Raw genomic sequence first — 12414 nt, 5'->3', positions numbered from 1 at the left:
ACCAGTCTCATATTTTCATATTAAAAATATTTAGGGTTTACATTAAGAACAGACCTTTCCCAGGCTGTCATCCAAGAGGATACATGATGAGCCTCTTATATGTGTCACATACACCGCTTTAACTCGAGTAACACACCAGATGGTGACACTTTCTTAATAGAAATAAGTGAGAAGTGTGGCATAACCTTGGCTGGAGTTACTGTAGTTTTCTTTTAAAGTTCATATCTTGGTATGGAAGAAATTGGAGCCAAATGTTAAATATTTAATCTTACTTATAATAGGACATATTTATTACTTCTCTTTATAATGTCTATTTGTAACTTAGAGGGAGGTGAAAAACAACATGTTTTAAAACCAACTAAAAATATATATTATTTACACCTACTCAAAGTTCCTGCACATTATTGCAAATTAGAAATGTAAAATATTATGTTGGAAATTATTTATAAATACAACAAATATGGACAAAAGGATATGGTGTCATGCTCTAAGGCAGCTGTTTTAATAAATAAATTATAGACAACAAATAATTATATTCAAAATGTTTAAAAATATTGCTTACTCACCGTTCCTATCATTTGCAACCCCGTACCCCAAAAATGTAAATATTTTAATTCATAAATGTAACAAATATTATAAGCTAATAATAATTAATACAATATAAATAATAACATTGAAAATATATCACCTACTCATCATTCCCACAATATTCATAAATATAATAAATATAATTCTATAATTCTTAACAGATTAATAATGTAGCATCTTTAGAAAATAATTCTGAAACATCAATATTTTTAAAGAAAATTCTATGTATTTGTTTTATTTAGGACCTTTTGGACCATTCATAGTTTTAAGACAAAGATCTAACCCAGACCACCTTAAATATCTTTTCTCAAGCCTCCTTAAATCAATGGTCCTCCATGGGCAGTTGCCATGGCAACTATGGGAGAAGTCTCTTTTTCAGGCCCTTTCATTCACTGAGTGGCTTATGTATATTTGAGTGCAATGCACAAGTGTAAATATGAGCATGTGCATATGTTCCAAATGCATCTTTATAAGTCCTGTGAAATTTTTGCTCTCAAAACCAGCAAGCTGGGCTAATTAATTAGCAAGCACAGAGTAAATTTTGGAGCGTGAGAACAATGGAAAAATTATTCCATTGTTGCTAAATTAAACGGGCACGCCTCTAAATTACTCCAAGAATTGTGAGTAACATTGATTTTGAAGGCAAAATTAGGTAGACACAGAAAGATCATCTTTTATCTAACCTTTGATGGGAATTTATGATGAAACGGTGCCGCCCCATGAGGATCATAAGCTAACAGACAGCTGAATTAAATTCCGAATCATGTACATGTCTGAACTTTGAAGACAGAAGTGGATCAAATTTGCAATACACAGAGTGATTTCTTCGCAGCGGTTATTATTGAACATAATGGAAATCAATCATGATTGTGTGTATGAGCTTACGTTGCTGCACAGACATGACCAAAAAATAGATCTATGCTGTACTACAGAGAGGGATATTAGTAGTCATGTCACAGAAAGGCATTAAAAGGCCTGTGGAAAGAGATATTGATTTCTCTGGCCCCATTAAATTGCATTTTAATTCAACAGAGGGTTTCAAAGATGGTAGATTTGGGTACACAGAGCCACCATGCATGTTTAACAGCCTGGCTGAGAAGAAAACATAAAAAATACAGGTTTTGAGCAAGCTAATGAATATATCATGCTGACTTGTGCTCCATTTTTAGAGCACAGATAATATGAGAAGTGTGAATGAAGAAATAAAAAATGAACAAAAGAATGAATGTCTGTAAAAATAGATAGATGGCTTTATGGACGCATAGATGGATGGATGGATAAATGAACAAATAAATGAATGCATGTACAGTGCCGTGAAAAGGTTTTTGCCCCCTTCCTGTTTTTTTTTTTTTGGCATATTTGTCACACTTAAAAGATTCAGATCAAACTAATTTTAATAATACACAAGGATAATTAAAGTAAATACAAAATGCAGTTTTTAAATAATTATTTAATTTATTAAGGGAAAAAAGCTGTCCAAACCTACCTGGCCCTAGGTGAAAATTAATTGCCCCCTCCTGTTAAATCATCAAAGAACTGTGATTAACCACATTATTTTATATTATTAGAAAGGTGGGTTAAATTTCACTAGCCACACCCAGGCCTGATTACTGCCAGACCTGTTGAATCAAGAAATCACTTAAATAGAACCTGACTGACAAAGTGAAGCATGCTTAAAGAGCAACACATCATGCCATGATCTAAGGAAATTAAAGAACAGATGAGAAACAAGATAGTTGACATGTCTCTGTCTGGAAAGGGTTATAAAGCCATTTCTAAGGCTTTAGGATTCCAGCGAACCACGGTCAGCGCCATTATCCACAAATGGAGAAAACTTGGAACAGTGGTGAATCTTCCCAGGAGTGGCAGGCCTACCAAAATTACTCCAAGAGTGCAATGACGACTCATCCAGGAGGTCATAAAAGAACCCAGAACAACATCTAAAGAACTGCAGGCCTCACTCGCCTCAATTAAGGTCAGAGTTCATGATTCAACAATAAGAAAGAGACTGGGCAAAAACGGCATCCATGGGAGAGTTCCAAGGCAAAAGCCACTGCTGACCAAAAAGAACACAAAGGCTCGTCTAACATTTGCCAAAAAATATCTTGATTATCCCCAAGACTTTTGTGGAGTGATGAGACAAAAGTTTAACTTTTTGGAAGGTGTGTATCCCGTTACATCTGGTGTAAAACCAACACAGCATTTCAGAAAAACAACATCATACCAACAGTCAAACATGGTGGCGGTAGTATGATGGTCTGGGGCTGCTTTGCAGCTTCAGGATGACTTGCCATAATTGATGGAACCATGAATTCTGCACTCTATCAGAAAATCCTGAAGGAGAATATCCAGCCATCAGTTTGTGACCTCAAGCTCAAGCGCACTTGGGTCATGCAGCAGGAATGAAGGAAACAAAATGAAGGTTTTGGAGTGGCCAAGTCAAAGTCCAGACTTAAATCCGACTGAGATGCTGTGGCATGACGTTAAACAGTCCATTCATGCTCGAAAACCCTCCAATGTGGCAGAATTAAAACAATTCTGCAAAGAAGAAAAATTCCTCCACAGTGATGTGAGAGATTCATTGCCAGTTATCGCAAATGCTTGATTGCAGTTGTTGCTGCAAAGGGTGGCACAACCAGTTATTAGATTTAGGGGACAATTACTTTTTCACTTAGGGCCAGGCAGGTTTGGACAGCTTTTTTCCCTTAATAAATGAAATCATTATTTCAAAACTGCATTTTGTTTTTACTCGGGTTATCTGTGTGTAATATTAAAATTTGTTTGATGATCTGAATCTTTTAAGTGCGACAAATATGCAAAAAATGAAGAAAAAAAAACAGGAAGGGGCAAAAAACTTTTCACAGCACTGTAAGGTAGAAAAATGCAGGTTAGATGGTTTATGGATGAATGAACAAAAAAATTATGAATCAATGGAAAGGAGGATGAAGGAAGGAAGGAATGAATAAATAGCTTTCTGGTCGAATGAATGAATGGAGAACAGATCCTCAAACAATTGGTGACTGAATGAACAAACAAAGAGCATGGATGATGGATGGATGGTTGAACAAACTAATGAACAAATGAATGAAATGAGCAAACAAATTAATGAATAGAGAATAGATGGATGGATTAACAAACAAATGAATAAATGAACAAATGAATCAATATGTAAATGAATGAATAGAGGACAGATGATTAATGGATGAATGAATTAAACTAACAAACCAAATGGAGAAAGTCTAAACAAATAAACTAATAAATGGAGGATGAATGACTGCTTTATAGATGGATGGACGGATGGATGGATGGATGCATGGATGGAGGGTACAAGGAATGGATGTATGAATGCAGGCTAGATGGCTTTATAGATGAACGTATGAACAAAAAATAATGAATGAATGGAAAGGAGGATGAATGAAGGAATGAATAATTAGCTTTCTTATCAAATGAATGAATGAACAAAGAAATGAATGGAGGATAGATTTTCAAAGGATCTGTGACTGAATGAACAGAGGATGATGGATGGATGGATGAACGAAGAAATTAACAAATGAATCAATAAGCGAAAGAATGAATGAATAGAAGACAGATAGCTCAAAAGATGGATGGATGAACAAACAAAGGAATAAATACACAAATTAATCAATATGCAAACAAATGAATTAATAGAGAACAGATGGCTTAATGGATGAATGAATGAACAAACTAACAAACCAATGGAGAAAGCCTGAACAAATAAACTAATGAATGACTGGAACGGAGGATGGATGACTGCTTTAAAGATGAATATATGAATACATTTATGATCAAACAAATAAATAAATGAACAAGAAAACGGATGGAGGATATAATATACTGTATACTTAAGGATGTGTGAATCAGTAAAACAAATTAATAGACGATGGAAGGATGGATGAATGGATAACACTAAACAAATGATTAAACAAGCAAACAAAAGAATGAATGATAGATATGGTTGGTGAACCAACTAACAAACAAACGGAGGATGGATGATGGAATAAACAACAAATGAATCAGTGAGCAAATTAATGAATGAATAGAGGACAAATGGCCTAATGGATTAATAAAAACCAAACAAAAAATGGAATGTTGTATGTATGGAGGGATAGATAGACGAATGGATGGCTTGGCTATATGACTGAACAAATGATTGAACGAGCACACAAATGATTGGAGGATAGATGCTTAATAGACAACTGAATGAATGAATGAATGAATGAACAGTTAATGGCTATATAGATTGGTGGCTACATGTGTGCAAACATCATGATCTAGTAGTTTGTCATTCTGAATGTTTCATGAAACCAGAGCACAATCTGATCGTGTTCTGACATCAGGAGCAAACCCACAAAATGCAAACCTCCCCCTCAGATTTCATGTTACAATCTTTCACGCGTACATCTCCAGAGGGAAAATACAAGTAGAGGTCGCAACATCAAATTTCTCCAAGCGTAAAAGAGACCAACACACTCACACACGTGTTAACACACGCAAACACTCACCATCTTCCTCACACTCCTCTGGGGGCTTGGCTTTCTTCGCTAGTCGAGGGTCGAGCCATGACGTCGTTTTGGTATTGTGACTGAAAAGAAAAAAAGATTGCAACAATTAACAGAGTTTAGCTACCATGATACGAATCAAAAGAGTCTCTATGAGTGTTATGTCAGGCAAATATTGGTACAAGCCTAACTTTGAAATGTAAAACATTCTTGACTAGATATCCCAGAAGGCCTCACTCACAGTGGCTGGGTTTTTTTTCCAGTTAACACAATGACAATCAATACTTTTAATAAGTCCCTCGTTTCTCATTAAGGACAGATGGGAGGGAGACGAACATCTCTCTCTTGCTCTTAAGAACAGCTTCTCTGGCAGATTCAGTTTTATAGTGATTCATTTAGCGTCATGATTTATGGCTCAGCAAAATCCAATGTGTCAGTTCATCCCTAATCGAAGTGGTACCAAGTCATATATACTGAATAATATTTTTATTTAAAAACTAATTTAAATACAAATTCACGTATTATTTATTTATACAAGAATATTAAAACAAATGTTTTAATAGTATTGCAGATTTAAATTTCAACAGCAAAAATTACATTAAAAATTAAAAAGTTTCAATAATTATGTGAATCAGTTCAAAATCTCTGTTTCAAGGGATCAAGTTATAAAAATCTCAAACTGATTTGCTTGCATCATCACTAAAATGTTCATGAAAGTACATGTGCAGTATTAAATGTAGTAAAATTGGTTAGTAATAAATTAATTAATACTGCCTTTTTATTACCAGTTATTATTATATATTATATAATATATATTATATACTTAATTTTGTATATAAATATAAATAAAAATATATTTTTTATTTGTTATATCATCCTTCTAGGATTAAACATTTTGGTAACACTTTTTAAAAAGGTCCCATTAATTAACATTAATTTAATGTAATGTATGAACTCACATTAACTAACAAGCAGTGTTGGGGAAAGTTACTTTTAAAAGTAATGCATTACAATATTGTGTTACTCCCTAAAAAAGTAACTAAGTAGCGTAGTTACTTTTTATGGAAAGTAATGCTTTAGGTTACTTTTGCGTTACTTTTTAAATATGAGCAGGGCTTCATTGTTTTTAATACAAGAAGTTCTAATTATAGCAAATGTAAAATGTAAAAACCTCAAGCTGAAGGTAAAATTAACGTCTGTACAGTAAAACTCAGGATAAGAAGGTTTAACACTCTTCAACAATTTAAAAAAAAACAATGAAGCACAATTATTAGTTTATCTAAAGTCATTTTTGCTTATTAGTATGATTGAACTGGATCATCAAAGGTCAGCAGCAAAGATATTGGTTAATAAAATGGGATTAGATACATTTGTGTTGTTTAACATATCTAATTATTGCAGGTTTGCGTCATATTCTGAGTTTGCATTTCACTGTTTTAATTCATTTTGATGAATACTAAATCTGTTTTTTGCGAGTGGGATGAATTAATGCACATTCACATTTAGTCTAGAGCTACAGTATCAGCATGTTCACACAGTTCACTGTCAGTCAATAAATGGGAAAAAAGGAGCTGGCGTTACTTTTTTGAAAAACTCAGATATTTTCTTGTAAATTAAAAAGTAATGCGTTACTTTACTAGTTACTTGAAAAAAGTAATATTACATAACTCGCGTTACTTGTAATGCGTTACCCCCAACACTGCTAACAAGTAATATATTTGTTATTCATTAGCATTTATTAATCTTTCTTATCATTAGTTAATAAAAATACAACTGTTCAATGTTAGTTCATATGAGCTCAGATATATTAAATAATATGAACAATACAATTTTTGATTTTGAAAATGCATTAGTAAAGGTTCAAATTCACAAGATGAATAAATGTTTTATGTACTTCAGGCTAACTAATGTAATTAACTAATGTTAACAAATGTTTCTTATTGAACCATGTGCTGAAGACCAGCAAATAATTTCCAAAATGCAAAATGCAGTAAACTGAACTGCACTGAACTGAACTGAATGAGCTCAATACGGCACACATAAATAATTCAGCTATCCGTAACGATCTGTAAAAGAGGACACTGCAACAGGTAGCGCTCCATATGTTCAAACCTCTTTCATTATGAAGTGTGCTTTGAAGTGCACTTCACTCACTCTATGAAGTAAACTTCTCCTTTCTCAGTGTAGGCCATCTCCCAGTTATCTGGCAAAGGGCCCAGTTCGTCATTCTCCTGCGAGTCCTGTGGGGACTTGGGGGCATCTCCTTCCTCCTCAGGGGCATCTGTGGCGGTGAGGGTGGGGGTCTCGGGTGGGCACGGCTGGACGGGCACCTCTCCGGAAGCGTCGGTGCTCTTGTCCTCATGTTCGCTTGATTCTGTGAGGGAAAACAAAACGAATCAGTGTTGAGCGTGATCTTCTGACTGAGAGACTTATTTGACAGTAGAGTGCCGTAAAGGATGGTACAAAGAGATATGGGTACATAAAACAAAGTAATGATTAAGAGTAGCTATGTTTCCATCCACCTATTTTTATGCACATTTAGGAATATTAGATGCGGGAAAAATTCTACAAATGCGTATTAAAAACTTATGTGCACAATCAGTAGGATATAATGTGCATAAGTTACGATGGAAACAATTACCGAATAAATTCCACCATGCGCATCAAAAAAGTCATGTGACTAGGAACGGGAAAACTTTATTAACCAACGGACCGATCTTGGGGGAAACTGGGGTTTGTTCTCTTTGACTCATTGGACGGAAACGGTGCTTTATTCGCAAATGTTTTATGCAATATTCCAGTTTTGCGCATAAGTTAAATTCGCATCTTTGCATGGAAACATAGCTACTGTCAAAATGAACTCTTACTAAAAAGCCTAACCAGCCTAAAAAGAGCCTCTTTAGCTCAGTATGATTCAAACTTCATCTTGAAGTTACGTAACAACTGAAAAGTTTAAATAAAGCAACAGACTCTGGTCTGAAATATCTTTCATAAGAAATGAGTCGAAGCGGCCGTGAAGCCCACATTCATAATTAAACTCAATCGGATCAGTTTAACCGTAGTAGGTTGTAACCTGGTGTGATGGCGATGCCGTTGCCATTGACGACGGGGCTCTCTTCCTCATCCTCTTCTGGTGGCTCAATGCTGTCCTTCTCCATGTTGCTGACGGACTTATTCCTCTTCCTTTTTCCCTCAGCACTGGGTCGGGCACCGGGCAAGAGTTGGTCCGTCACATTAAACAGCATCGGCGTGGGTTCGGCAGGAGGCTTTGGCGTGCCATAGAAGTTATCTAGAAACAACAGAAAACACATTTTGGGGTTTAGGAAAAATAGCTTTGGCAGCTACTTTGCACGCAAAAGGGTGAAGTCTGACTTGAAGTAACTTTTTAATAACTTCGCTGGAGTTATTTTTTACTGTGTGTTTTTTTCCGTTACGCCACCCTCGTTCACCGGAGACTCAATCGTTTCATTCAAGATTGAAAAGAAATCATGTGTATCCAGGGAAATCTGTTTAATGATTAAAAACTGAGCTCCTGTGTGGTTACGGCACAGGCTTTATGAATTCATTTGCAGGTCTGTGGGGGTGGAAACAGAAGAGGTGAAGTTCATCGATTAATTTAAATGACACCCTGTGACCCAGAATTATAGACTGGGAGTGGACTAACTTCACCTCAACAAAACCACATGAAATCTATAAAATCAATATACAGTACCTATATACTGTGCTGACTTCTATTTAAGTATCCTGTTAAATTAAAAACAGCTGTTTTTACTGTGCTAACGTGAACCATGATTTCATGCTAGCTGTTAGTCAGAGACAGATGGTTCATTCTCATTCTAGAGAGCATTTAATTGGACAAATATTCGGATACACAATTTTCTTATTATTTCATGCTAAAAAAAGTCAAGTTTGCTCATCATGGCAGCATTTAATTGATTGAAAATAGAGCAATTTTTTTTTAATATTATGGTTTAATATTATGAAATATTATTATCATTTGAATATATTTGAATATGTAATTTATTCCTGTGATGCAAAGCTGAATTTTCAGCATCATTACTCCAGTCGTCAGTGTCACATGATCCTTCAGAAATAATTTTATCATGCTGTTTTCCCACTCAAGAAATATCTTAGCAATGTAAACAGTTCATATTTTAGTGAAAACCTTGATACATTTATTTCAGCAATGTTTGATTAATATAAAGTTTTAAAAGCAACATTTATTTTAAAATCAGATATCTTTTTTAACATTACTACTGTCTTTATTGTCACTTTTGAATTTAATGTATCCTTACTGAACAAATTATTAATTTCTTTAAAAAACAACTTGAGCAGCAATGTTTCTGCCAAAGGTTAATTTTGCCACCTTTCAAAATTATTACATTTATTATTTTTTAAGATTTATTTTTGGTCTTTTTGCCTTTATTTTGATAGGAAAGTAAGTACTGGCAGGAACTGAAATGGGAGAGAGAGGAATCAGGAAAGGTCCACAAGCTGGGATTCGAACTCAGGACGCCCATAGCGCAACGTGCTCCTTCCTATATCTATAGCTATATATCTATATCTATATCTATATATATATATATATATATATATATATATATTGGATTTTGCTAATGATTACATTAAACAGTTTTATTTAATTATTAAGATTAACTTTAAGTGAGTATTAGATGACTGCAAAGTTAATCTAAAAATAAGGGAAAATCATTCTAATATACCCTGATAATTGAGATGATTCCCATTAAATGTCATTTTTTTGGAGCTATAAAACAACTTTTCTTCATTGATATATGAAGAAACATCAAAACAAATTTGTATTTCAGCCGTTATTCTCAATGTCTGTCACTGAAGCTGTTATGATGCTGTGCCTCACAGAGTCATGGGAAGGATCTTCCTCACCTCATAAAGAGAAAAGGAACCTGCGTCTGAAAGTAGTCCACAAACCTCAGTGTCGGCTCTCAAGAGACCAAACTGCACTAGTCCTGAATACCTCTGCTCAATGTCAAAGATACGTGCTCCTTCTTGCGGTAACAACGAGTAAATTTAAGGAAATGCATATTCCAGGCCGCAATGACATAACAGGTGTTTTATAAGCTTTATTTAGAGAGGTAATGATTTATTGAGATGTGGATGGTTTAACAGTATATTTCACTTACCTTCGTATGTTCCACTCTCTAACAAAGCCCCACTTTTCTCTAATTCCATAAACCGCTCAACGCTCACAAAGTTGTAGTCCACACCTGGGACCTCCCCCTCTTTGGGCTGTCTCGTTGTGCCTGCAGACAAACAAAAAAAAACACATATCATGTCTGTCAGAATATTTAAGCTATACACGAGACTAAGCAAAATACAGCCTCACAGAAATGTACTGTCAAAGTATTATAGTAAGTTATGATACAATAGATTCACAAGGTAAAAGACATGTGAATCTTACCTTAAGACTATAATAATCATATACCATGGTATTTAGCCTGTAACGGTGGTGGCCCCCCCAGAAACACAATTTAACTCAACAGTTAAATAACTGGTCTCAAATCAACTTGTTTGGGTGCCAGACAGGAGTAAGCCTGTCAAAATAAACCCAGGATAGCATAAATAACCACCTGTTACAATAAAAAAAACTAATTCACTGTCTGAACTTTTTCTTTCATACACACTTTAATGAACATAAAAGGGGCAATCACATGCCTTAATTAACCAAAAATCAGTTTGCTCAACAACAAAACGGGTAAATAAATAGAAATAAATCAGTTTAAGGGGGAAAAAACACACAAATATATATAGCCAGAATGGTGTGATTTTCTTTTTTTGTGGGAAAAATTAAGATTTATTCAGAATTCGATTTATGAAAAGTGCCAGTTAAGACATTTATAACATTGCAAAAGATTTGCATTTCAAATAAATGCAGGTTTTTGAACTTTCTATTAAATACCTTCCACAAAACTATTAATAAACACAACCATTTTCAACATTAATAATAAAAAAAAAATGTTTCTTGAGCACCAAATCAGCATATTGATTTCTGAAAGATCATGTGAAACTGAAGTCTGGAGTAATGATGCTGGAAATTCAGCTTTGCATCACAAGAATAAATAAAAATGGTCTGGTATTTTCTGGAGCAGCATTTAAAACCAATTAAGGACAAACAGTCACTTAAAAAAACACTGAGCAATAAAGTAACTGAAAACTCGCAAAGTGTCGTTTCCAAGTTCCATATTGACTGTTTATGTAAATTGGGTGCATAATTAATGAATTAACTGAGGCTGAGTCTTCTGAGGGTAATCAAACATTCTTAAGAAATCAGGCACTGGGGATTTGCAAGACGCATACTTAGCAACTATATCATAATCCAGTCCCTTGAGCTCTCAACCAAATCATCTCTGATTTCTCAAAACTTTTAGTCTGGAAAAAAAAATCATCCAGCTTTTGGCTTCTATCCCTGCTGTTTGCTTTTATATCAAGACCAATAATCAGGTGAAACAGACATTTATTATTGAATGCCGAGGGGAAAATACTTGAGCATGTGAACCATAAAAATATGAAGCTGACTAAATCAAAAAGTCAATTCAAGTTTCTGTGAAAAATGACAAATGATTCAAAAATTAGGGTACTTTTATTTAATTTAGCATTCTTATTTATCCTGGCAATTCAAATGACAATTTAAGATTAATCAGGTGTGTAATCAATAGCGGGATTTGATTTCACAGAGCGAGCACATATGTCTAGTTTAATGGTCTAACGAGGACTATTTTAATGATGTCCTTACTACCTTTCTGGGCCTTGAACGTGTCAGTTGCATTGCTGTCTTTGTAGGGTCAGAAAGCTCTTGGATTTAATCAAAAATATCTTAATTTGTGTTTCAAAAATGAACCAAGGTCTTACGGGTTTTAAAACGACACAAGGGTGAGTAATTAATAGGGTTGGGTTTTGACACAAATTTCAGGATTAGTTTCGATTCTCATTCACAAAATTGCGATTCGATTTGATTCAATATCGATTATTTTGGATACATATCAGGTACAGTACATGCCAAATTTTCTCAAGGAAAAAAAAAAAATCTCTCTCAACTAATGCTGTAAAATACATGAGACTCAGCTGCTACTACGTTATAATATTGAAGGATAAAATTGACTGATTTGTGCTGTGCAACTGCTTAAATTGCACTTAATGAAGTTTTGATAATTAAGATAATAATTAAATATACACATTTAAATAGTGGCTGTCATAAAAACTAGGATGGGTCTATTCAAACATAAAACAGTAAAAAATTATAATGAACGTTTTATGGTGCATAGATTTAGCA

General features: G+C 34.4%; 1 protein-coding gene across 1 annotated transcript in view; it reads right to left on the bottom strand.

Annotated features, from left to right (window-relative positions):
* Positions 1 to 12414, bottom strand: part of LOC306868033 (membrane-associated guanylate kinase, WW and PDZ domain-containing protein 2-like) — a gene marked incomplete at its 5' end in the record, with an annotated part of 105228 nt that overhangs the window by 45973 nt on the left and 46841 nt on the right. Inside the window, 4 exons of the mRNA XM_079414014.1 lie at positions 5112 to 5191; positions 7263 to 7482; positions 8182 to 8397; positions 10268 to 10387. Of these exons, the coding sequence (XP_079270140.1) occupies positions 5112 to 5191; positions 7263 to 7482; positions 8182 to 8397; positions 10268 to 10387 (636 nt within the window). The remainder of the gene's footprint in view (positions 1 to 5111; positions 5192 to 7262; positions 7483 to 8181; positions 8398 to 10267; positions 10388 to 12414) is intronic.

This window comes from Barbus barbus, assembly GCF_936440315.1.
Source record: "Barbus barbus genome assembly, chromosome: 50".
Lineage (NCBI taxonomy): Eukaryota > Metazoa > Chordata > Actinopteri > Cypriniformes > Cyprinidae > Barbus > Barbus barbus.
Note: the sequence above shows the minus strand (reverse complement) of the source record. Positions and strands in the feature narration are given on the sequence as shown.